Source organism: Microcaecilia unicolor, chromosome 3 (assembly GCF_901765095.1).
Source record: "Microcaecilia unicolor chromosome 3, aMicUni1.1, whole genome shotgun sequence".
NCBI lineage: Eukaryota > Metazoa > Chordata > Amphibia > Gymnophiona > Siphonopidae > Microcaecilia > Microcaecilia unicolor.
The window spans coordinates 228685198-228712879 of NC_044033.1; the positions used below are offsets into that span (position 1 = coordinate 228685198).

At 44.2% G+C, this 27682-nt stretch overlaps 1 protein-coding gene across 1 annotated transcript in view; it reads right to left on the bottom strand.

Annotated features, from left to right (window-relative positions):
• LOC115466349 (butyrophilin subfamily 1 member A1-like) overlaps nt 1–27682 on the bottom strand; it is a 292649-nt gene that overhangs the window by 259429 nt on the left and 5538 nt on the right. The window contains exon 3 of the mRNA XM_030197538.1: nt 19568–19915. Within this exon, the coding sequence (XP_030053398.1) occupies nt 19568–19915 (348 nt within the window). The remainder of the gene's footprint in view (nt 1–19567; nt 19916–27682) is intronic.

A 27682-nucleotide genomic window follows, 5' to 3' on the forward strand; every position in this document is an offset into this window, starting at 1 on the left:
ACAAGATAAACTCATATGTGTATACCTTACCTTGATTTGTACCTGCCTTTTTCAGGGCACAGACCCTACAAGTCTGCCCAGCAGTATTTCCCGCCTCCCAACCACCAGTCCCGCCTCCCATTACTGGCTCTGGCATGGACCGCATAAGTCTGCCCTCCACTATCCTCGCCTCCCAACCACCAACCTCTCTTCCCCCACCTGCTCCGCCACCCAATTTCGGCTAAGCTTCTGAGGATCCATTCCTAATGCACAGGATTCCTTTATGCACATCCCACGCATGTTTGAATTCCGTTACCGTTTTCATCTCCACCACCTCCCGCGGGAGGGCATTCCAAGCATCCACCACCCTCTCCGTGAAAAAATACTTCCTGACATCTTTTTTGAGTCTGCCCCCCTTCAATCTCATTTCATGTCCTCTCGTTCTACCGCCTTCCCATCTCCGGAAAAGATTTTTTTGCAGATTAATACATTTCAAGTATTTGAACGTCTGTATCATATCACCCCTGTTCCTCCTTTCCTCCAGGGTATACATGTTCAGGTCAGCAAGTCTTTGTTCATACGTCTTGGAACGCAAATCCCATACCATTCTCGTAGCTTTTCTTTGCACCGCTTCCATTTTTTTAACATCCTTCGCAAGGTACGGCCTCCAAAACTGAACACAATACTCCAGGTGGGGCCTCACCAACGACTTGTACAGGGGCATCAACACTTCTTTTCTTCTGCTGATCACACCTCTCTCTATACAGCCTAGCAACCTTCTCGCTACGGCCACCGCCTTGTCACACTGTTTCATCACCTTCAGATCCTCGGATACTATCACCCCAAGATCCCTCTCCCCCTCAGTACCTATCAGACTCTCACCGCCTAACACATAAGTCTCTCGTGGGTTTCTACTCCCTAAATGCATCACTTTGCATTTCTTCGCATTGAATTTTAATTGCCAAACCTTAGACAAGAGCGAGGATCTAGGGCCTTGCTGTCACACCAGATGACAAACCTCTTCCATTTAAAAGAGTAACTCTTTTTAGTGGAATCTTTCCTGGAAGCAAGCAGGATTCGGGAGACACCCTGCGACAGACCCAAGGAGGCAAAGTCTACGCTCTCAACATCCAGGCCGTGAGAGCCAGAGACTGGAGGTTGGAATGCAGAAGCGCCCCCTCGTTCTGAGTAATGAGGGTTGGAAAACACTCCAATCTCCACGGTTCTTCGGAGGACAACTCCAGAACAAGAGGGAACCAGATCTGGCGCGGCCAGAAGGGCTTGATCAGAATCTTGGTGCCGCGATCCTGCTTGAGTTTCAGCAAAGTCTTCCCCACCAAAGGTATGGGAGGATACGCATACAGAAGGCCATAATCCCGAGAACTCTTGGCTCTCTTGAGAGCAGAATCCAGAACACCAGAGTCATGAGGCAACTGGGTCTTCATCAACTCTGGGTCCCCATGGATCCTATACTGGGACTCAATCTTTTTGGGAATGTGGAGGTTAGATAAGGGTTTTGCCCAGTTCGTCAGCAATGTCTGTTTAAGGACATTATGCAGAGGAACAGTGGACGATTCCTTAGGTGATGAAGGATAGTCCAGGACCTCGAACATCTCAGCCCTGGGCTCATCCTCAGTAACCACTGGGAAGGGAATGGCCGTAGACATTTCCTGGACAAAGGAGGAGAAGGACAAGATCTCAGGAGGAGAAAGCTTCCTCTCTGGCAAAGGAGTGGGATCAGAGGGAAGACCACCAGACTCCTCGTCAGAGAAATACCGGGTGTCCTCCTCTGCATCCCAGGAGTCCTCCCCTTCAGTATCGGACACCAGTTCACTGACCACAGTCCGAAGCCGAGCCCATCTTGACGCCGAGGCACTACGTCCTCGATGGCGGGGTCGAGAAGAAGACTTCCACACCGGCGGCAATGAAGCTCCCTCCATCGACGACGGAGGGGAGTCAACTCGGGTGGCCCCCGAAGCAGATGCCGCACGCAGCACCAGCACCGAGACAGTCAAAGCCGGTACCGCAAGTGGCACCTGCGTCGGAGGCCTCACCACAGGCAGTGAGCCAGCCGCCGCATCCCCCATCGGTACCGGCAGCGCAAGCACCCCCGGTACCGAAGCTGATGATTGCAGCAGCCCTTCCATGATCCCAGGAAGGACGGCTCGGAGGCGCTCGCCAGAGCATCCGTCGAGAGAAGCTGAGGGGCCGGTACAGGAAACAATGCCGGAATCTGCCTGGGGTGGGGAGGCGGGTACCGGGCTGTCCGGTGAGAAGCGCATCAACACTTCCTGTATAGAGGGGGAGCGGTCCTCTCAGCATTGACGCTTGGCGAGTACCGAATCCTTCGGTGCCCCGGAGCTCTGGTACCGTGGCGGGAAGGTGACCGATGGCGATGCTTCTTCTCCTTCGCTCGAAGCACGTCACCAGAAGCCCCCGGTACCGACGAGGAGGACGTGGAATCCACACGCCTCCTTGGGGTTGGGTCCGAAAGAGAACAGTCCTGGTGGCTCTGTACCGCAGGAGCCCTCGAGGCGGGTGGAGACCCACTTGATGGCTCACTGCTACCAGCATGGGGGGCCCTATGGACAGCCATCACCTGCGTTCCCGACATCGATGCACTCTCCGATGCCGACATCGACACCGCCGTCGATGACCTCAGTACCGCTGCCGACGTCGACCTTGAAGAACCGGACGGAGCTCTGAACAGAAGGTTCCACTGAGCCGATCTCGCCGCCTGGGTCCTCTTTTTAAGCTGAAGACACAAAGTACAGGCAGTGGGACGATGACCATCCCCAAGACTGAAGGCACGAAACGTGCGGATCAATGAGCGAGATCGTCCGGTTGCACCGCATGCACTTCTTTAAGCCACTGGCAGGCTTCGATGACATGGGTGAAAAAAATCACGTCAGCGAAATCAGAAGACGCGTTGATGCCGAAAAAAGGCACCAAAAAAGGAAAACACCCGTACGGGCGGCCAAAAAGGCCGTGCACGAAAACGAAAGGAAACTTAGAGGCCAAAAATTAAGCGATACAGGAAAAAAGTTCTTTTTTTTTTTTTGAAAAACTGAAGACAAAGACTTGACGAAACATATCGCTGAAAACACGAAAACGAACAGTGAAGCTGTGAGGGCTCTTTCTGGGGCGCAGAGCAGCGGAAAAACAGCTACCCTGAGCACGGAAAAAAAGAGACTAAGGCACGTTCACGATTCGGGCGGGAAGTCGGTCGCGCATGCGCGGTGTGCGCGCAGACGCGCGAGGGCTCTGCAAACTTTGTTGCTAGGACGATTTCATTCCTGGGGCTGCTGTCGGACATCACCCATATGTGAGAACAAGCAGCCTGCTTGTCCTCGGAGAAAGGTTTAGAACATAAGAACATACAAGTAGCCATACTAGGTCAGACCAATGGTCTCTCTAGCCCAGTATCCTGTTTTCCAAACAGTGACCAAGCCAAGTCACAAGTACCTGGCAGAAATCCAAATCATTGCAACACTCCATACTACAAACCCCAGGGCAAGCAGTTGCTTCCTGTGTCTGTCTCAATAGCAGACTATGGACATTTCCTCCAGGAATTTGTCCTAACCTTTTTTAAAACCAGATATACCAACCGCTGTTACTACATCCTCTGACAAAGAGTTCCAGAGCTTAACTATTCATTGAGTGAAAAAATATTTCCTCCTATTTGTTTTAAAATTATTTTCATGTAACTTCTATTTCTATAATGATGTCCTCCTTTTCTGCCATATAGAAATTGATGGTATATCATTGAAGAGAAGATCTGTTGGCTGAGACACCTATTTCTTTATATTTGATTTTTTTTATTTATTCTTGAGGGATAGGTTTAGAACATAAGAGTAGCAATACTGGGTCAGACCAATGGTCTATCTAGCCCAGTATCCTGTTTTCCAAACAGTGGCCAAGCCAGGTCACAAATACCTGGCAGAAATCCAAATCGTGGCAACACTCCATACTACAAATCCCAGGGCAAGAAGTTGCTTCCCATGTCTGTCTCAATAGCAGACTATGAACATTTCCTCCAGGAATTTGTCCTAACCTTTTTTAAAACCAGATATACTAACCGCTGTTACTACATCCTCTGACAAACAGTTCCAGAGCTTAACTATTCGTTGAGTGAAAAAATATTTCCTCCTATTTGTTTTAAAATTATTTCCATGTAACTTCCTCGAGTGTCCCCTAGTCTTTGTACTTTGGAACGAGTAAAAAATCAATTTACTTCTCGTTCTACACCACTCAGAATTTTGTACACCTCAATCAAATCTCCCCTCATCCATCTCTTTTCCAAGCTGAAGAGCCCTAACCTGTTTAGTCTTTCCTCATACGAGAGAAGTTCCATCCCCTTTATCATTTTTATTGCTCTTCTTTGAACCTTTTCTAATTCCGCTATATCTTTTTTGAGATATGGTGACCAGAACTGAATGCAATACTCAAGGTGCAGAAGCACCGTGGAGCAATACAAAGGCATTATAGTATTTTCAGTCTTATTCCCCATCCCTTTCCTAATGATTCCTAACATCCTGTTTGCTTTTTTGGCCACTGCCACACACTGAGCAGATTTCAGCGTACTATCTACAACGACACCCAGATCTTGTTTTTTGAGAGCTGACCCCTAAGGTGGACCCTAGCATCAGATAACTATGACTTGGATTATTCTTTCCAATGTGGATCACCTTGCATTTTTCCACATTAAATTTCATCTGCCATTTGAATGCCCAGTCTTCCAATTTCCTAAGGTCTTCCTGCAATATTTCACAGTCCGCACATGTTTTAACAACCTTGAATAGTTTTGTGTCATCTGCAAATTTAATCACCTCACTCGATGTTCTGATTTCCATATCATTTATAAATATGTTAAATAGCACTGGACTCAGTACAGATCCCTGTGGCACTCCACTCTCCTCCATTGAGAGAAATGACCATTTAATCCTACCCTCTGTTTGCTTTCCAATAACCAATTCCTAATCCACACCAGAACCTTGTTTCCTATCCCAAGACTCTATAATTTTCTCATAAGTCTCTCATGAGGAACTTTTATCAAAAGCTTTTTTGAAAATCTAGATATACTACATCAACCGGCTCACCTTTATCCACATGTTTATTCAAGCCTTCAAAGAAATGAAGCAAATTGGTGGGGCAAGACTTCCCTCGGCTGAACCCATGCTGACTCAGTCCCATTAAACCATGCTTGTCTATGTGTTCTGTAATTTTATTCTTTATAATAGTTTCCACTATTTTTCCCAGCACTGACATCAGGTTTACCGGTCTATAATTTCCCAGATCATCCCTAGAACCCTTTTTAAAAATTGGTGTTTTATTTTACTATTTTGGATTCTTCAGGTACTTTTGACCTATTTTGGCCACTGTTGGAAGCAGGGTACTGGGCTATATGGACCACTGTCTAACCCAGTATGGCTATTCTTATGTTCCGTGGGTCTTGGGTTTGGCAAGAAGATTTTGTTGGTAAAGGCAAATTGATCCTCTTGATTTCCTCTTCGCCCCCTCCTTTTTTCTCTTTGTTGTACTGTATACCATTTTCTTTGAGCCTATTGCTTGGTTCCTAGTTTGGGGAGGGGGAGGATATCAGTTGAAACACAGCTGGATGGATCCTAAATGCACGAGGATATTTGGGTAGAGCGGGGTGCACTTATCAGATGTGGGCTTAGACTTGTTTCTTAACAACTTCCAGGAAGCTATTGAGCATTGTCTGCTCAGGGGAGCCCAGAAGGACCACAGCTTCGAGTTATTTCGGGGGGGGGGGGGGAGGGAAGGGAAGCCAGCAAGAAGTGGTGCTGGCTTCTGGTGGCAGTTACCTGAGCTAGAGGGACTCTGGCTCATAGGGGTTTTACTATTGGGTCAGGTGACCCAGTTATGTAGGCACGGAGGTCCAAGCCTGCTCCCTGGGCCCTTGCTACCAGGGCAGGGCTAAGAGGAGTTGCTATGTAATGACATGCTGAATTTGGCTGCTCAGCTGATAAGGCGAGTAGCTATGTGGGGGAAACCGTGTTTTTCAAATGCTATTTTGTATGTCTCGGGTTGAAATGTTATTGCTTAACTGTAATAATAAACAAAGCTGCGGCCTTTTGTCACTCCAATTGGGTGTGTTGTGTCTCTCTGCAGGTTATGTTACTGATAGGTTATGGAGGGGGAGAAGAGTGAGGGGGAAGGGATGGGAGTGGTTGGACCCTGAGTAGTGGGTCCCAGCTTTGAGTGTTAATGGATTGTCAGATAAGATTTGTCTCTTTCTGGATGATACCATTATCTGTAATAGGGTATACACCCCGAAAAGTGGGATAACACACGTAGGGATCTAGCTAAACTTGAGGAATGATCTAAAATTTAATGTTAAAAAATCAAGACATGCATTTAGGTTGCAAAAACCGAAGGGAATGGTATAGGGAGTGAAGTACTTCTGTGCACAACAACAAACAAAAAAAAAGGACCTGGTGTTAATCATATTTGATCATCTTAACATGGCAAAAAAAGGTAGAAAATGGGACAGCAAAGACCAGAAGGATGCTTAGCTGCATAGAGAAAGGAACAGACAGCAGGAAAAAGAAGGTGAAAGTGCCTCTTTGCAAATCTCTGGTGAGACCTCATGTAGAGAACTGTGTACAATTCTGGAGACCACACCTTCAAAAAGATATATACAGGGTGGAATCAGTTCAGAGGGTGGCTACCTAAATGGTCAGTGTTTTTCATCATAAAGCACATGGTGATAGATTAAAGATCTCAGTAAGTAAAAAGGCAGGGGACAGAAGATAGGACAAAGATATTTAAATACCTTTGTAGAATAAATGCAATTGTAAGGGAGCTCTGGAAGAAGGGTCATAGGATGAAGGTGAAAGGGGATAGATTTCTTCATGGAAATGATGGTGGATACATGGTGGTGGTGCAGCTGAGGACTATATCTGAATTCAAGAAAGCAGGGGACCTCTGAGGGAGAGAAAGGGATAGTAGAGATTAGTAGTCGGTATGAATTGGCAGCCTGGATAGACTGTGTGTTCTTTATCTGTCATCATTTCCTCTGTTTTTCTAACAGCAGCTACAGGAAAAGAGTCTATGTATGGTAAATACAGAATAAGATACTTAGAAAGGAACGGGTTATCCCCTGAAGGTACAAGTGGGCCCTCATGGTTCTGTACATTCACTCCTCTTGGTAATGTGTTCAGTTCTGATTTCTGATCAGTGTTAGGCAGCACTGTCCTGTTCAGAGTTTATTGTACCTGTCTGCCCTTGTGCCAAACCTGAGTTCACTATCCACACTAAGGGGCCAATGCACAAAGCTTACCATGGTTGCAACGTTTGCTTTAGACCTGTTGTAGCCGATCAAAAGCAAATGTTACGTAGCGTCTACTGAACAAAGAGGTTTGCTTTAGCAGCTACTAAGAATCCTAAGCAAACGTATTATAACGAGCTCATTAATATTACAATGAGCATTTCGTGCTTTGCACAGAAAGGAGCACCTACCTTTAATGTGCTAGAATTTACAGCGGGGGGGGGGGGGGGGGGGGGGGTCTGGAGCTATTGTTGTATGCAGTCTGTTTGCATTTTTCAATAGCAGGAGGAGCAAAACAGTGTCAGAGAGCAGAAATCAGCTTAGAGGGGCTTGGGAAAGACCCTATGATGTCAGCTGGGGGGCTTAAACAAGGAGGAGATTCCCCAAGCAAACCAGCAAAACCAATTGGGGGGAGGTCAGAAGGAAAGCAACTAAGCTGAGCACTGCAGGGGAAAGGAGCAGTGGGACAAAATGATTCCTGGGTATGCGCAACGCAGAACATGGACTCTTACTGAGAGACTGTTCTGTGCATGTGCTAAGCGCTTTCCCTACCGAGCCACTTGCAGATTTTCCTTGCATCTCATTTGCATGCAATTTCCTTTGAGCATTGGTCGCTTTTTAGAAATTGATAAGTTCAACAGCAACTGCAGTATTTAATGGCAAATTTTGAGCATTGGGACCTTAATCTCTCCTATCACTTCTCTGGCTCTTTCCTTACTCTTCTAAGATAGCTAAAGCACCAAACACAGCTATACTTTATCAAACCCTGAAATCATTAACTGCACCTCATCCCCTCCTGTTGATCCCTCCACGCTCCCCTCCAGCCAAGATCTTGCGGACTATTTCAAAGATAATACTGCTGTTCATCATAACACCTTCGCCCATAAATCAATTATGTCACATAGCCCTGCTTCACAACCTCATCTATTGCTCAGCCTACTCAACGCATTTCATACCCCATCCAAATCGCAGCTAGACACCATAATAAAAGGAATGAAACTCACTACTGCCCCTCAAGACCCTATCCCTTCCACTTTCATTAAAAATCTGCCCAGGAGCTAGGCCCTTATATGTCGCAAATGATTACTTCTTCCCTATCTTCAGGTATAATGCTGGAGGCCTGAAAACAAGCTATCCTAAGGCCTAAGCTAAAAAACCCATCCAAACCTCTCTCAGACAAGGGGAATTATCACCCCATAGCAAACCTTCCTTTTCTCATAAAAACTGTCAAAACCACCATTCACACACAACTTTAAGATTTCCTTTCAAAAACTAATACTCTTCATCCAAATCAGACAGGATCTAGAAAACATCATAGTACAGAAACTTCAGTTCAAATCTTTCCTCTCCGATTGCTCGTATACAGTCTTATGTCAAAGACCAGAAATCGAAGCCATTTACTCTCAATTCAGGCGTTCTATAAGGATCAATCTTTTCTCCGACCTTGTTCAATATTTTTTTAACTAAGAGTACTGGGTCAGACCGATGGTCCATCTAGCCCAGTATCCTGTTTTCCAAACAGTGGCCAAGCTAGGTCACAAGTACCTGGCAGAAACCCAAATCATAGCAACACTCCATACTACAAATCCCAGGGCAAGCAGTTGCTTCCCATATCTGTGTCAATAGCAAACTATTGAGACAGCGTGGGCACAGAAATAATTCTATTTTAACTTTTTAGCCCTGCAAGTGATGGAGGAATGCCATCTGGTTTTAATTGCTAGCTTTGGCTAGGCTAAAGGTTAGAAAGGTCAGAGAGAGAAACTTTCTTTGACCCCTATGTGAGTGATGGAGGGTTAAGGCTAGTTCATAGATATTAGTTTACCACATATGTATATCATTATGAACAAGGCATGTTGCAGACATACTGTAGTCTTAAAGGATTAGTTTAATGCTAGTTAGAAGATAGCTTAGATATAGATATAGATATTCTAGATATTATAGATACCATTATAGATATTTAGAATATGTTTTATAAGGAATTTTGATTTCTGTTTATTGTAGAATATGTTTTATTCTGTGTAATTAATAATCCTATGTAGAATATCTTTTCAACTCAGTGTTACTTTTCAAGTAAGAGTTGAAGAGGTCAGCATCTGGTTTGCATTATCTACAGTCCTAGCTAGTTCAATGTATGAAGCTAATAGGTGAAAGAGGTCAGGGAAAGTCTTGATGAATTATAGTTAAGTGTAGGACTGGTCCTGAAAGTAATAACAAACTATATTTGTATGCCATTAAGTAAGATTGGCCCTTGACCCCTTAATGAATGCCAGAACCCAGTTAGTATGAAGTTAGCTGGGAATATGAGAATTTAATCATAATAAAATGCAAGAGTTCTGGTGCCCCATTGTCTAATGTGAGGGGCCCCAGGTCATAGGTCAGTTTAGGAATATATCAAACCTATGTAACTGATATTTGGAATATATGTATAGAGATGATTGGTTCAGGCAGGGTAATCAATCTACTCTTTGCCATCTGGTGAGAAGGGGGGGCTAGAGAGGAGGTTTAGAACTGTATATAAATGGGAGCAGAGGCAGCTTAGGCAGTGTTGCCAGGTGGGCGGTTTTACCGCCCAATTGGGCGGTTTTCCGCGACCCGCCGCGGGAAATTTTTGCCCGCGGCGGGTTGCGGTTTTTTGGGCTGTTTTTGGGCTTCAGGGCGGTTTTTTCGGCCGCGGGGGGCGGGGTTAGTGACGTTTTTGGGCGGGGTTAGTGACGTTTTGGGCGTGGCCGATGACGTGGGAGGCGGGGCCGATGACGGGGAGGCGGGGCCGATGACGGGGAGGCGGGGCCGGTGACGTGGGAGGCGGGGCCAGTGGCGGCGGGGGCGGGGTTGATGATGGCGGGGGCGGGGGTGATGACGCGGGGGTGGGGGTGTCAGGGGCGGGGTTTGTGTTTGGGCGGGTTTTGGGCTGTTTTTTGGGCTGGAAAAAAATTTTCCACCTGGCAACCCTGAGCTTAGGTTGGAACAGACAGAAGAAGAGAGCTGAAGAGGATAGACAGAAGCCACAAGACACAGAGAGCTGAGAAAGAGAAGAATAGAGCTAGAGCTGATGTCCTACTTTGTTTGCTGGCAAATAAAGAAGATTTCTCCCTCATTCTGGTGTGTGCTGTTTGACTCCTGAAGTACCACAGATTCTGCTAACAATAGTGGTAATTCCTGCAACACTATGGACTTTTCATCCAGGAATTTCTCCAAACTTTTTTACACCCAGATATGCTAACTGCTGTTACCACCTCCTCTGGCAAAGAGTTCCAGTACTTAACTATTCCTTGAGTGAAAAAATATTTCCGCCTATTTGTTTTAAAATTATTTCCATGTAATTTCCTTGAGTGTCCCCTACTCTTTCTACTTTTGGAACGAGTAAAAAAATCGATGGCCGACAGGTAAGGAGCTCCGAAGTGAGCTCCCGAGACCCAAAAGAGTTGGACTTACCTAGACCATCACGCGCCATTCCTTGCTGGACCGAAAGGGACCGGAGCAGACCCAGAGCTGAAAAGAGGTCTGCAAAGCTGCGACGGCCTCGCCGAGGCAGAGTACAGGCGAGCGAGTCCAAGACTGGTGGTCTGCCGCCTCGTGGAGCGGTCCCCGGCGCCAGGCAGGAGCAGCCGGCTGGAGAGGTTGTGGATTGCTGCACTGCTGACTCTAATCGAAGGCGCCCAGATCGGGACCGGGGCTGCTTGGGCGTCAGATCCGAGCGTGGAGAGCACGGCTGGGATTGGGGTGTCACGGAGGGCTGCCGAGCCATCTCGCTGCCGGTGACCCTAGCAGCGCGGAGGGCCGTGACGCTTCCCAGGCCAGACCACGAGTCCCCCCCCTGCGCCAGCAAAGAGGGACCGCGTAGAGCTCCAAGGACAGCGCGAAACTGGGATTAGGTCTCCCACATCCAATCCGCCTGATTCACCCGAACCGGCTGGAGAGTTCAGCCGCGGACGGCTGCCGGGCCAGGCAGAGAACACTCATGAAGCTCCAGAGAGAGACTGGGACCGGAACGAGCCGACGGCAAACGAGGAACCTACCCGGCGAATAGACCGGTGAAATCTGGTCGCTGGAACCTCAGCCTGAGTCACCCGGGGCGGGTGCGGGACGGGACACGCACCAACGGCGGGTGGCTGCCTGACCCAACGGAGAGCGAGAGCCAACGAGATCGGGACGGAAAGCCTCCCAGCCATCACGAGGCCAGCGAGACAGGTAGTCCAGGGAACTAGATTCCACCGCTGGCATCCCGCGACCCCGATCCAGAGATCCTAGCTCCATGACCTCACAGAACGGGACAAGGAAACGCGCAGAACAACGAACGACTGATGAAGAAAACACGAGGCATGCTACACTGACTAGAATAAACTGCTAACCAATAGCAGACCCGATGAATGGACCTACAAACGGAAGAGAGCCTGGGCTGACAGCAAACAGTATAAACCATTGCCATTCAGGCCGCTTGAACCGACCTCTGGATGGAGAACAGACAGAGCAACAAGAACAACACTACCGTAACTAAACAAAATAAATAAATAAATAAATGCTTGCTTAACTTATTTGCATGCATGCACTGCTTTCAGCTTAATCTAAATTCTCCACTTTGCTTGCTTGCTTTGCTCTGCTACTGTAATTGTAAATGCAAATGTGGGCATGCCTAGCATTGAACTGTTGCCAAGCTTTAAATTAAATTAAGTTAAAATGGCTGCCAAGCTTAAATACAAATGTAAGCATTAACTCACAGGCCTAGCATTGAACTGAACTGTTGCCAATTATTAAACATAGACTTGCCTAGCACTGAACTGTTGACAAGCTTTAAATTAAATTGCTGCCAAGTTAAAAAGCAAATGTAAGCAACACCTCACTAGCCTAGCATTGTATTGTTGCCAAGCTTTAAATTAAATTGTGACCAAGCTTAAATGCAAATGTAAGCATTACCTAGCCTGAACTGTAGCCAAGTACAAATGCAAATGTAAACTCTGCCTATCGTCGAACCGCCAAGCCTAAATACAAATGTAAAATTGATTCGCTTGAATACACACCAACTGAACATTTGCCAAATCGCCTTAGATATAGATATGAACACCAGCATTACACTCCTAATCATCCATTGTCTCACCTTACTCATACGCGCAAACACAACCAACAACCTAGACAACAACAACCTCACTACTTACAAATCATACAACACTCACACAGACACAATGAACACCCTAAACAGCATCCATAATAACTCACCACCAACCCACCAATCATATGCACAACCTTTTGACAACCCACCAAACCAAAGACACAATAACCAACCAAAAGGAATAACCTCCGGATACGAACACTACCGACAAAATGAGGAAAACAAGGACAACAACAAATTCAACCACCGAAGAAACAGACAACTAATAAAAATAAACACATCAAACCCTCCCTTGGAACCATATCGCTCAATCCATCTAGGATACATCAATGCAAGATCAGCAGTAAGGAACTCAGTAGACATACTAGACTGGATCATCGCAGACAAACTAGACCTCCTATTTATCAAAGAAACCTGGCTCCATAGTCCTACAGATCCAGCCATCTTAGAAATATGCCCACCAGAATACAAAATCACCCACTGGACAAGAAATGGAATAAAAAGAGGAGGCGGAATAGCTATAATTTACAAACCTGAATTCACCATCACAATCACGGGCGAATCTACCTCCCCACAACTCGAAATTGCATCAACAAGAATCAACCATCCAAATCTAACACGCCACCTCAACACAATCCTATTCTACAGACCTCCAGGAAAATGGCAAGACTCCCAAACACAACTCATGGATTTCATCTCAAACTCCTGCGTATCTTCCTCAAACATCCTCATACTAGGAGACATCAACTTACACCTAGAAGATGACACCTCACCAAGCACACGAGAGTTCAAAGAATTCATAAAACTTTGGGATCTGCAAGCACCCTACATGCAACCAACTCACGAAAAAGGACACACGCTAGATATCATAACGAATAAATTCGAATCGGACTCAACTATCATACTCACTGACACAAGTTGGACACCTACACTATGGTCAGACCACCATAAAGCAAATGTCACTCTCTGCTGGCGAAAAACACACTTAAACACGACCAATAAACCCGAGCGAACAACATACACAACGAGAGGAAAAATAGACTCCACAACATTCTGGCAACAGATCTACCAGTACGAATGGACAACAAACGCTGACACCATCCAATTCCTCCAAGAATGGGATGAGCTATGTACAACAACATTAGACAAAATCGCCCCAATCCAAACCAGAACATCATACAGGAAAAAAGCAAACCCATGGTTCACCGAAGAGCTGAAAAAACTTAAAACACAAGTCAGGAAACTAGAACGAGCTTGGAACAAAAAGAAAGACGAACAAACACTAAACGACTGGAAATTACTTTGGAGAAAATACAAATACACCATAAAACAGACAAAAAGACAACATTACAAAACAATAATAGGACCAAATTACAAAGACACACATAAACTCTTCAACCTCGTGAACAAACTGCTAGATACCACACCAGTTACAAACAATGGTAAAAACATACCAGACGTCGACAGCCTTGCGAAGTACTTCAAGGAGAAAATTATACTATTACGACACAAAATACCCGCCAGTCCCAAAGAATACGCCACTCTTCTAGACTGTCTAGACCCAGAAGAAGGAACACACCCAGCAGACAGAACCTGGACCGAGTTCGAACCACTATCAGAAGACCTCATCTCTAAAACTCTCAAAAGATATGCCAAATCCAACTGCAAACTAGACGCATGCCCAAACAGCCTCATGAAATCAGCCCCTCAACAATTCATAATTGACCTAACGAACCATGTAAATTACATGCTACAAAATGGACTCTTCCCAAAAGAAAAAGGAAAATCTTACTCACCCCAATTTCTAAAGATCTACAATGACACCCAGATCTTTTCTTGAGCGCTGAACCCCAAAGGTGGATCCTAGCATCAGGTAACTGTGATTCAGATTATTCTTTCCAATGTGCATCACCTTGCATTTGTCCACATTAAATTTCACCTACCATTTGGATGCCCAGTCTTCCAATTTCCTAAGGTCTTCCTGTAATATTTCACAGTCCGCACATGTTTTAACAACCTTGAATAGTTTTGTGTCATCTGCAAATTTGATCACTCATTATTCCGATTTCCATATTATTTATATGTTATATAGTACCGGTCCCAGTACATATCCCTGCGGTACTTCACTGTTCTTCCTCCATTGAGAGAAATGACCATTTAACTCTACCCTCTGTTTTCTGCCCAATAGACAATTCCTAATCCACACCAGAACCTTGACTCCTATCCCATAACTCTTTAATTTTCTCAGGAGTCTCTCATTAGGAACTTTTATCAAAAGCTTTTTGAAAATCTAGATACACTACATCAACCGGCTCACCTTTATCCACATGTTTATTCACGCCTTCAAAGAAATGAAGCAAACTGGTAAGGCAAGACTTCCCTTGGCTGAACCCATGCTGACGCTGTCCCATTAAACCAAGTTTTCTATGTGTTCTATAATTAAATGTTATTCTTTAGAATAGTTTCCACTATTTTGCCCGCACCAACATCAGACTTACCAGTCTATAATTTCCCGGATCACCCCTAGAACACTTTTTAAAAATTGGCGTCACATTGACCACCTTCCAATCTTCAGGTACTATGGATGATTCAGGTACTGCATCGAGTCTGTTCCTAACAAACCCACCTTCCCATTACTAACACTCACTCAGTCCCTAGATTTCACAGCATTCACATACACAGATGATATACAACTTCTACATTATGTTGACCCAAGAGATACTCACATGATTCAATCACTAAATCATAAACTTCTACAAATAACTGAGTGGTTATCCCACAATAAGCTTATACTCAGTCCTAGAAAATCAATTTGTCTTCTCTTTTCCAACTTTGCAAACGGTATACTCACACACCCCATTCTCCTTAATTCTACACCTGTTCTGCAAGTACAGTCCACTAAATACTTGGGAGTTTACCTAGACGAATCTCTTACATTCTCCAAACAGATTTAACACATCATCAAGAACTGCTTCTATAGTCTCAAACAGATTAGATACATTTGTCCATTCCTTCATCCGCAAGCCATTAACATCCTTATACACTCCTTTATGATTTGCAGACTAGACTATTGCAACTTGTTATACCTATGTCTCAGAGCTACAGACACTAGACATAGTAACATAGTACGTGACGGCAGAAAAAGACTTGTACGATCCATCCAGTCTACCCAACAAGATAAACTCATATGCACTACTTATATATGTATACCTGACCTTGATTTGTATCTACCATTTTCAGGTCACAGACCGTAGAAGTCTGCCCAGTACTAGCCCTGCCTCTCAACCACCATTGCTGCCACCCAGTCTCCACTAAGCTTCTGAGGATTTATTCCTTCTGAACAGGATTCCTTTATGTTTATCCCACGCATTTTTGAATTCCGTTACTATTTTCATCTCCACCACCTCCCGCAGGAGGGCATTCCAAGTATCCACCACTCTCTCCGTGAAAAAATACTTCCTGACATTTTTCTTGAGTCTGGCCCCCTTCAACCCCATTTCATGTCCTCTAGTTCTACCGCCTTCCTGTCTCCAGAACAGATTCGTTTGCGGATTAATACCTTTCAAATATTTGAAAGTCTGTATCATATCACCCGTTTCTCTTTTCCTCCAGGGTATACATGTTCAGGTCAGCAAGTCTCTCCTCATACGTGTTGTAACGCAAATCCCATACCATTTTTGAAAAGCACCGCTTCAATTTTTTTAACATCCTTAGCAAGATAAGCAGTGGATTTTCCCCAAGTCCATTTTAATAATGGCTTATGGACTTTTCTTTTAGGAAGCTATCCAAACCTTTTTTAAACCCGATAAGCTAATTGCTTAGAGAGGATCAACTTGGGGGGGGGGGGGGGGGTTTGAACTGTATGTTAAAGAGGGAATTGAGTCAAAAAAATAAACATTCCACATGAAACAGATAGCAGCATGGAATCATCATGGATAGAAATTCCATGTGTGAAAGGAAGGAATATTCTTGTATGGCTGTACTACCGTCCGCCAGGTAAGAACGGACAGATGAAGAAATGTTTAGAGACATTAGGAAAATTGGCAAATTGGGCAACACTATAATAATGGGTGATTTAAATTACCCCAATATTAGCTGGATAAATGTTACATCAGGGAGGTAAAATTTCTAGATGTAATAAACCTGTCCAGGAACCAACAAGAGGGGGGAGCCATTTTGGATTTGGTCCTTGGTGGCATGCAGGGTGTGAGAGGTGGCGGTGTTGGGTCCCCTGGGAACCAATGATCACAACGTGATCAAGTTTGAGCTATTATCTGGGATGAACCCACAAAGAGAATCTACTGCAGCTGCATTTCATTTTCAAAAGGGCAACTATAATAAAATGAGGAAAATGGTTAAAAAGAAGCTAAAAGGATTAGCTGCTAAGGTTAGGACACATCAGGTATGGATGTTATTCAAAAATACCATCTTGGAAGCCCAGACTAGATGCATTCCACATATTTGCAAAGGTGGAAATAATAGCCAGCATGGTTAATAGGTGAAGTAAAAGAGGCTATTACAGCTAAAAGAGAATATGAAGAGAACTCACAGTAACAACTTTTTCAGGTACATCAGAAGCAGAAAGCCAGTGAGGGAATCAGTGGGACCATTAGATCATGAAGGAGCAAAAGGGGCACTCAGGGAGGACAAGGCCATTGCGGAGAAACTGAATGAATTCTTTGCTTTGGTCTTTACAGAAGACGACGTAAGAGATAAACCTGTACCAAAAATGGTTTTAAAGGGCGATGATGTGGAGGAACTGAAAGAAATCTCGGTGAACCTGGGAGATGTACTGAGCCAAATTGACAAATTAAAGAGTAGCAAATCACCCGGACCGATGACATACATTCAAGGGTACTCAAAGCACTCAAGCATGAAATTGGTGATCTGCTGTTAGTAATATGTAGCCTGTCACTTACAGATAATCCAAAACACAGCTATAAAACTAACAGCTGGAAAACAAGACATTTGATCATGTGACCCCACTGGCTCCCATTGTCCCACCATATTATATTTACAATTCTGTTGCTGTCTATAAGACCCACAAAACTGAAGAACCACCATAACTTTCCTGGCTACTGATTCCATACACCTGCCAGAGACCACTCCAATCATCCACTCAAAATTTACTAGTAATACCAGCTTTCCACGTTATCATATATGAACATACTAGGAAAGTTATTTTCTCCATGCAGGGCCCAGAACACTGGAAAAGGCTTCCACAGACACTTTGAGGGGCATTTTCAAAAGGGACGTCCAAGTTTTCTTGAGAATGTCCTTGAAAACGTCCCCATCCAGTGGTGGGGAAACCTGTATTTTTGAAACAAGATGGACGTTCATCTTTAGTTTCGATAATACGGTCAGGGACATCAAAATCCTGAAATTTGGTCGTCCCTAGATTTGGTCGTCCCTAGACATGGACGTTTCTGATTTTCGCCAATAATCAAAATCAAGGACATCCATCTCAGAAATGCCTAAATGCAAGCCATTTGGTCGTGGGAGGGGTCAGCATTTCTAGTGCACTGGTCCCCCTGACATGCCAGGACACCAACCGGGCACCCTAGCGGCACTGCAGTAGACTTCATAAAATGCTTCCAGGTACATAGCTCCCTTACCTTGTGTACTGAGCCCCCAACCCCCCCCCCCCCCAACCCACTACCCCCGACTGTACGCCATTACCATAGCCCTTACGGGTGACGGGGGCACCTAGATGTGAGTACAGTGGGTTTGTGGTGAGTTTTGGAGGGCTCGCTGTTTCCTTTACAAATGTAACAGGTAAGGGGTGGGGGATGGGGCTGGGCCACCTGCCTGAAGTGCACTGCACCCACTAAAACTGCTCCAAAGACCTGCATACTGCTGTGATGGACCTGAGTATGCCATCTGAGGCTGGTATAGAGGCTGGCAGGACATATTTTGCAAGATGTTTTTTGAGGATGGGAGGGGATTAGTGACAACTGGGGGAATAAGGGGAGGTAATCCCCAATTCCCTCCGGTGGTCATCTGGTTATTTTGGGCACCTTTTTGTGCGTTGGTCGTAAGAAAAACACGACCAGGTAAAGTCGTCCAAGTGTTCATCAGGGACGTCCTTCTTTTTTTCAATTATGGGTCGAGGACATCCAAGTGTTAGGCACACCCAAGTCCCGCCTTCGCTACGCCTCCGACACTCCCCCATGAACTTTGGCCGTCCCTGCAACGGAAAGCAGTTGGGGACGTCCAAAATCGGCTTTTGGTTATACCGATTTGGACATTTCTTCCGATTTGTGTCGAAAGATAGGTGTCCTTCTCTTTCGAAAATGAGCCCGTTTGTCACCACACCTCCCTTCAAAGTTTAAAAAAGGAGCTTAAGACCTTCCTGTTCCTAGATGAGTTCTCCTAAATCATCTATATACACTTCCCTTTCCTCTGCTGCAGAGGATGAGTCTGACTGACTGTGAGTTTTAATGCCCCCTCCTACTTCCCTTCCCTTCTCTCTTTGCTATTGAGATATTGTAGATCTGCCCTCTTTCCTCATTTTTTGGTTTTAGCCTGTATGCCGCCTAGACACCTGATCTGATAGGCGGGATAGTGAACCTCTAATAAAACTTGAAACTAACTTGAAACTTGATATCAGCAAGTCCTGCAGTGTATCCACAATACAGCAGTGTGGTTACCCTTGCAATGAAGCCTCCTTCCACGTCTTTCTCTAATAGGGTGCTAAAATTTGCACATTGATTACACATGTAAATTTATAAAATATTGCCATCCACAAGGATCAGTGTTCACTTATGCACATACAGGGCAGTATAGTGCCTATACCCTATTCTATAATTATGCATTCATATGGTTGAGTTGTTTCTGTCCTATCCCGTCTTCTTATAGGATCTCTCCCAATACCTTAAAGGAAGATACATGAGATAGTATTTTATCCCCTACTTTCAGCCTGTAATATGTCTAGGTGTGACTCCTGGTCAGGGTCCTGTTCAGTGTTTATTGTCTCTGTCTGCTCTTGTGTCTGAGCTCACTATCCACACTTAATCTCTCCTACCACTTCTCTGCTTCTTTCCTTAACAACGTATGTGTAATATCGCAAGTCCTGCAGTGTATCCGCATTATGGCAGTGTAGCCATAAAAGCTACTTATGTCTTTTAGTCAATGTCACACTGAACACAGACAAGATAAAAAGTCAGAAGAGAATGAAATCTTCCACTTACGGGCTATTTTCAGCTCCAATGTTGCACCTTCATAAGACGCATCAGATTGAAAGAAACAAGTGTAACTTCCTTCATCATCAGGCCCAATATTGTGTATCCTCAGTGACACGATACCACTTGAAATATAATGTCTGTTCAGCTCTGTCCTGCCTCTGTATTCTGGGATCTGATGCCCATCTTGATCCTTCCCATTCTCATACAGGTGTACAACTAATTGGAAACTGGATCGGAACCACCTCACCTCCATGTGTTCAGCACTGAGGACTGGGGAGAGGTGGCAGGATAACTCGGCATCTTCACCCAGAACAGCAACCACTGGCTGATCAGGACCAATGACTTTAAAGTGTTCTGTAAATTATATTAAAAACAAATGGAAAGACATTAATTAGCAATGGAGATTATGGGTCTGATTACTGAGGCATGTAAAGAGTTATAACAGTCTACACTAGTTAGAAGGGCCTTGAGGCAGTAGAATGAAAATGACCAATAAACTCTTCTTACAAACTGGATAACCTTCCAAGTGTTTATCTTGGATCGTAGGAATCCTGTCATGCAGATTGTGAGAAACTGCAGAAGGACCTTATGAGACTGAAGACGGCATCTAAATGACAGATGAAATTTAATATGGACTCATTCAAAGTGACGAACATAGGGAACATAAGTACATAAGTACATAAGCACTGCCATGCTGGGAAAAGACCAAAGGTTCATCAAGCCCAGTACTCTGTCTCCGACAGCAGCCAACCCAGGGCCCCAAGAACCTGGCAAAAACCCAAAATTTAATAATGATCAATGGACTTTTCCTTCAGGAATCTGTCCAGACCCCCTTTAAACTCAGCAAGGCCAGTTGCCATCACTACCATCTCCAGCAATGAGTTCCAGAGTCTAACTACGCGCTGAGTAAAGAAAAACTTTCTCCGATTTGTTTTAAACCTACCACATTCTAATTTCATCTTGTGTCCCCTGGTTCTATTATTGTTAGAAAGTGTAAACAAACGCTTCACATCTGTCAGCTCTACCCCACTCATTATTTTGTAGACCTCTATCATATCACCCCTCAGCCACCTTTTCTTCAGGCTAAAGAGTCCTAGCCGTTTTAACCTCTCCTCATAGGGAAGTTGTCACATCCCCTTTAACATTTTCGTCGCCCTTCTCTGCACCTTTTCTAATTCCACTATATTTTTTTTAGATGCGGCGACCAGAATTGAACACAATATTCGAGGTGCGGTTGCACCATGGAGCGATACAAAGGCATTATAACAACCTCATTTTTGTTTTCCATTCCTTTCCTAATAATACCTAACATTCTATTTGCTTTCTTAGCCGCAGCAGCACACTGAGCAGAAGGTTAAAACATATCATCAACGATAATACCTAGATCCCTTTCTTGGTTCATGACTCCTAACGTGAAACCTTGCATAACGTAGCTATAATTCGGGTTCCTCTTTCCCACATACATCACTATGCACTTGCTCACATTAAACATCATCTTCCATTTAGACGCCCAGTCTCACATTCTCATAAGGTCCTCTTCTAATTTTTCACAATCCTCCTGCGATTTCACAACTTTGAATAATTTTGTGTCATCAGCAAATTTAATTACCTCACTAGTTACTCCCATCTCTAGGTCATTTATAAATATGTTAAAAAGCAGCGGTCCCAGCATAGGCCCCTGGGGACCCCACTAACTACCCTTCTCCATTAAGAATACTGACCATTTAACCCTATTCTTTTAACCAGTTTTTAATCCACAATAGAACACTACCTCCTATCCAATGACTCTCCAATTTCCTCTGGAGTCTTTCATGAAGTACTTTATCAAACGCCTTCTGAAAATCCAGATACACAATATCAACCGGCTCACCTTTATCCGCATATTTGTTCATCCCCTCAAAGAAATGTAATAGATTGGCGAGGCAAGATTTTCCTTCACTAAATCCATGTTGACTTTGTCTCATTAATCCATGATTTTGAATATGCTCTGTAATTTTGTTCTTAATAATAGTCTCTACCATTTTGCCCCGCACCGACGTCAGACTCACAGGTCTATAATTTCCCGGATCTCCTCTGCAACCTTTTTTTAAAAATCAGCGTTACACTGGCTACCCTCCAATCTTCTGGTACCACGCTTGATTTTAAGGATAAATTACATATGTCTAACAATAGCTCTGCAAGCTCATTTTTCAGTTCTGTCAGTACTCTGGGATGAATACCATCCGGTCCAGGAGATTTGCTACTCCTCAGTTTGTAGAACTGCCCCATTACATCCTCCAGGTTTACAGAGAATTCATTGTTTCTCTGACTCGTCAGCTTCGAATACCATTTCCGGCACCAGTATCCCACCCAAATCTTCCTCAGTGAAGACCAAAGCAAAGAATTAATTTAATCTCTCCGCTACGGCTTTGTCTTCCATGATCGCACCTTTTACTCCTCGGTCATCTAGTGGTCCAATCGATTCTTTTGCCGGCTTCCTGCTTTTAATATACCTAAAAAAAACTTTTACTATATGTTTTTGTCTCCAACGCAATCTTTTTTTCGAAGTCCCTCTTAGCCTTCCTTATCAGCGCTTTGCATTTGACTTGACATTCCTTATGCTGTTTCTTATTATTTTCAGTGGGTTCCTTCTTCCATTTTCTGAAGGATTTTCTTTTAGCTCTAATATCTTTCTTCACCTCACTTTTTAACCATGCCGGCTGTCGTTTTGTCTTCCGTCCTCCTTTTTTAATATGCGGAATATATTTGGCCTGGGCTTCCAGGATGGTGTTTTTGAACAGCATCCACGCCTGATGTAAATTTTTGACCCTCACAGTCGCTCCTCTAAGTTTTTATTTTCACTGTTCTTCTCATTTTATGATAGTCTCCTTTTTTAAAGTTAAACACTAACTTATTTGATTTCCATGTATACTTACTTCAAAGCTAATATCAAATCCGATCATATTATGATCACTGTTATCAAGCAGCCCCAGCACCATTACCTCCTGCACCAGATCATGCGCTCCACTAAGGACTAGGTCTAGAATGTTTCCTTCTCTCGTCGGCTCCTGTACCAGCTGCTCCATAAAGCTGTCCTTGATTTCCTCAAGGAAGTTTACCTCCCTAGTGTGCCCCGATGTTACATTTACCCAGTCAATTTCGGGGTAATTGAAATCACCCATTATTATCGTGTTGCCCAGTTTGTTTGCGTCCCTAATTTCCTTTAACATTTCTGCATCCATCTGTTCATCCTGGCCAGGTGGACAGTAGTACACTCCTATCACTATTCTTTCCCCATTTTCACATGGAATTTCAATCCACAGTGATTCCAAGAAGTGTTTTGTTTCTTGCAGAATTTTCAATCTATTTGATTCAAGGCTCTCGTTAATATACAATGCTACCCCTCCACCAATTCAATCCACCCTATCTCTACGATATAATTTGTACCCTGGTATGACAGTGTCCCACTGGTTAGCCTGCTTCCACCAGGTCTCAGAGATGCCTATTTATCTAATTTTTCATTTAGTGCAATATATTTTAACACTCCCATCTTATTTCTTAGGCTCCTGACATTCGCATATAGACATTTCAAACTATGTTTGTTGTTCCTATTTATATCATGCTCAGTACTTGACAGTATTGATTTGCAATCTTTTGTCTGATTTTTATTTTTATTTAAGGACACCTGATCTACTACGGTCTCTCACTATCAGGATACCCTATCTTCCCTGTTTTGGTGATATCTTTGAAAGATACCTTATCCCGAACCATGCACTTTTGAGCGACTGTCGGCCTTCCCCCCGTTTCTAGTTTAAAAGCTGCTCTATCTCCTTTATAAATGCCAATGCCAGCAGCCTGGTCCCACCCTGGTTAAGGTGGAGCCCATCCTTTCGGAATAGGCTCCCCCTTCCCCAGAATGTTGCCCAGTTCCTAACAAATCTAAAACCCTCAACCCTGCACCATCGTCTCATCCACGCATTGAGACTCCAGAGCTCTGCCTGTTTCTTGGGCCCTGGATTTAAGCTTTCTACCTAAGAGCCTAAATTTGGCTTCCAGAACCTCTCTCCCACATTTTCCTATGTCATTGGTACCCACATGTACCAAGACAGCCAGCTCCTCCCCAGCACTATCTAAAATCCTATCTAGGTGATGCGTGAGGTCCGCCACCTTCGCACCAGGCAGGCAAGTCACCAGGCGATCCTCACATCCACCAGCCACCCAGCTATCTATATGCCTTATGGTCAAATCACCAACTACAACAGCTGTCCTAACCTTTCCCTCTCGAGCAGCACTTGGAGACATGTCCTCAGTGCGAGATGATAGTACATCCCCTGGTGGGCAGGTCCTGGCTACAGGAGTACTTCCTACTTCACCAGGGTGATGCTCTCCTTCTAGGAGACCTCCCTCCTCCAAGGTAGCACAGGGGCTACCAGACTGGAGGTGGGACTTCTCTACAACATCCCCATAGGTGCCCGGTATAAGAGGCTTGGACAGGCTAAGCCTCCCCTGCTGTGCTCTGAGAGGTTTAAATTGTTGATTTACCTCCATCCTCACAGCAGGAGCTGCAGTGAAAGCCCTCTAGCCTTGTGTAACCAATTGTAGACATTGGTTTATGGTTTGTTTACCTTACTGCTGGGAGAGCAGGGGGAGGGGGGGTTGGCTGGGTAGCCAGGGAGATATTTAATGAGGATGACTTCCTGACTTGCACTGAGAACAGATAGCAGCAGAATCATACTGGGCCAGCATGATCAGAAAAACTCACCAGACAAATAGGTAGAAAAGATCATTTTATTTTCATTATAGTGTTTGGAATATGTCCACTTTGAGAATCAGGTGCTCAACATTAAAAATTTATATTTATTTATTTATTTATGGCATTTTATCCCACATTAAACATGAATTAGGGTGTTTTGTGGCTCTACATGAGAATTGTGATGATATGATCCGTTGTTTCATATTGTTGACGGTCTGCATTTTCCGTATGGGTGGTATATTGGTGTATTAGGTTCTGCCCAGTGTAATATTTATGGTACAGTAAGGTTCTGAGTGTGTTTTTGCACAAAGTTGTGCATAGTGTTTTGCAGTTGAGCGATTGTGCTTAGAATATGCTTTGAGCAATCACTTTATTCTTTGACATATGATACATATCTAATATCTAAATTTAATAAAAGGTATTAATTGTGACTTTTATTTTTATTTATTTATTTTTTTTCTGTGTGTTTTCAGACAGTTATGGATTTAAGCTCCACCCCTGGCCCCACCCCTAACCCCGCCCCATTAGCCTCCCCAAACAGTTGGGCCACCGACCGCCTATGAACATCCCTGTAGGTCTCCTCTATGTACCTTTCTGTCTCCCTCAGCTCCACCAAGTCTGCTACTCTAGCCTCAAGAGAACGGACACGTTCTCTGAGAGCTAGGAGCTCTTTGCATTGGGCACACACATATGATATCTCACCAACTGGGAGATAATCATACATGTGACATACAATGCAAAAAAGACTAAATAGCACCCCTCTCGCTGCTGGACTGCTGACTCCATCTTAGTGTTTTTTTCAATCATTTAAAACTTGCTACAATATTAAGGATATTAGCCTAATATAAAAGTGTATTTTAGTTTATATAGTATATTGTATGATTTATTTAGTGTTTCCTTCTTAGAAGGTAATGAAATGCATTTAAAACTCTGTAAGAGCACTCCTTGCTTGTTACCCTAATTGCAATAACTGACTTTAAATGAAGAGTTGTCCTAGGGGTGGGAAGACTAAACTAGATCCTGCAGTGCCTGCTATATTCTATCTGTTAATGCTGTGGTACAAAGTTTTTAAAACTAAGTGGGAGATTTTTTGATAAAATTGTTTTTTATATTTTTATTTTGCCTAACACTAACCTACAATTCCTCCTTTAAACCCCAATCTTTAAGTTCCCAAAGCACAAAGGAAAATAGTGTTCACTTACCAGAGAAATGTCCTAGTGCAGTGGACTTTGATCCTGGTGAACTGAGTTCAATTCCCAATGCAGCTCCTTGTGACTCTGAGCAAGTCACTTAACCCTCCATTGCCCCTGGTACAAATAAGTACCTGAATATACTATGTAAACTGCTTTGAATGTAGTTGCAAAAAACCCTTCCCTTCTCTTGGAACTTCTCAGAAAGAAAGTTCAGTGGGACCTTTCCTCGTTATATAGTTTTGAATCTAAGGGGCCTTTTTAAAACAGGCTCTTTGAAGCTGACTCAGCAACCTATGCAAGTATTCTACTTCCCCACACCTTAATTAACACTTAATTGAGGTTGCTGGATGAGCTACCTCTCCAGCAGCCAAGGAACAGAAAATAACTGCCTTTCAGAACAAGAGTTTTTGGCTGTTTAGTTTCTACCTCTAGAAAAGGTTTCAGTTTAAAACTATGGGAAAAGGGTTTGTACACAATGGCAACTAGTTAATGATGCTTGCTTTTCTCTCTCTCTCGCTCTCTCTCTCTCTCTCTCTTTTTATCCCCCCCTTAATACTGCACTAGGCCCTGCTTGCTTTTCCCTCTCTCTCTTTTTTTTTTATTCCTCCTTAATACTAAACTAGAGCCTGCAGTAGACAGATTGTGGATGCCTGTCAAAGTGCCTTGCTCAGACAAATGGTGACAGAACCCACGAGGGAAGGGTCGACACTGGATCTAGTGCTCACAACAGTGAAGGAAGCGTTTCCAATATCTGTGTGTGTGCCCACCTATGTAACAGTGATCATCACACAATATGGTTTAATATAAGAGCAAAAGCGGAGTATGGACATACAAAGCTCAAAGTATTGGATTTCAGATGTACTGATTTGGGTAAAATGGGGGAATAGCTGAAGAATAAATGTATTTATTTTATTTATTTATTAGGATTTATTTACCGCCTTTTTGAAGGAATTCACTCAAGGCAGTGTACAGCAAGAATAGAGCAAACATGAGCAATAGGCAATTACAGCAGTAAAAATATTCAAGTAACAATACAAAATATGGCATGGTATACTACTTCTCTATTTTTCCTTATAAAGGTTCCCTAGTTCTTTATGTACTCCAAGGATATTTTGAATGTGGTTTTCACATGAGCGTAATTTATAATTTCATGCACTTATTAACCTGACCTCAATACTACCACTCCTGGTCTATCACCTATTCAGGTGTAAAAGAACCTTTTTTCCAAAAGGATTCCAGGAAATTGTGTGGAGTTAGGCCCAGATGCATCAACCAAACGTAAAAAAAATCTAAAACGTAAAAGTCCTTAACGAATTTGAAAAAATGAAGAATGCACCAAAAAAAACGCACATGTTCGGTGCGGTATTGTAAAGTACAATGCATTAAAGATTCGTTAAACTGGTGTAATCCCCGTCGGTAATCGGCCCCTAAAGCATGCGCAGAGCAGCCAAGCGTTATGCTGGCTGCTCTGCGCATGCCACAAATGTCAAAACAGCAACAAAAAAAACCCCAACACAAACACGTGGCTCCCTGCTTCCCCCTGCATAAAATAGAAAATCAAAAAAAAAAAAAAAAAGGATCAGGAGGGGGCAAAGGCGCTCGTCAGGAGCATCCTGTATGGGCGGCCTTGCCTCCCCCCCATGCACCCAAGGTCCCCGCTGCTCCCCGCTTCCCCCTGCATTAAAAAATCAAAATTTTAGCAGCCCCGACCCCCCCTCCCTTCCTCTCTTCCTTTCTCTCTACTTTCTCCCACAGCTCCGCCTCCCGCCATCCTCCGCCCCCATGCCCCGCCCCCTGAGGTCATCGTCGCCACTCCCCCCTCCACCGGGCCCCCCCCTCCGCCTTATCAGGCCCGCACAGCGCCTCTCACCTCTGTGTGAAGGTGCTGCACGAGCAAGAAGAACATCTGATCGCCGCCGAGTCTTCAGGATGTCTTTCCTTTCCTGATCTGTGCCCACCCCCGTCTGACGTAAGTAACTACGTAGGTTACTTACATCAGACGGGGGCGGGCCCAGGTCAGGAAAGGAGAGACTTCCTGAAGACTTGGCGGCGATCAGATGTTCTTCTTGCCCGTGCAGCACCTTCACACAGAGGTGAGAGGCGCTGTGCGGGCCCTTCGTTAAAGGGTCGTTAAAGTTTAGTACATCTGGGTCTCAGTCTTGTCATAGGTCCTCTTTTATCTGCCCCCAGTGACAA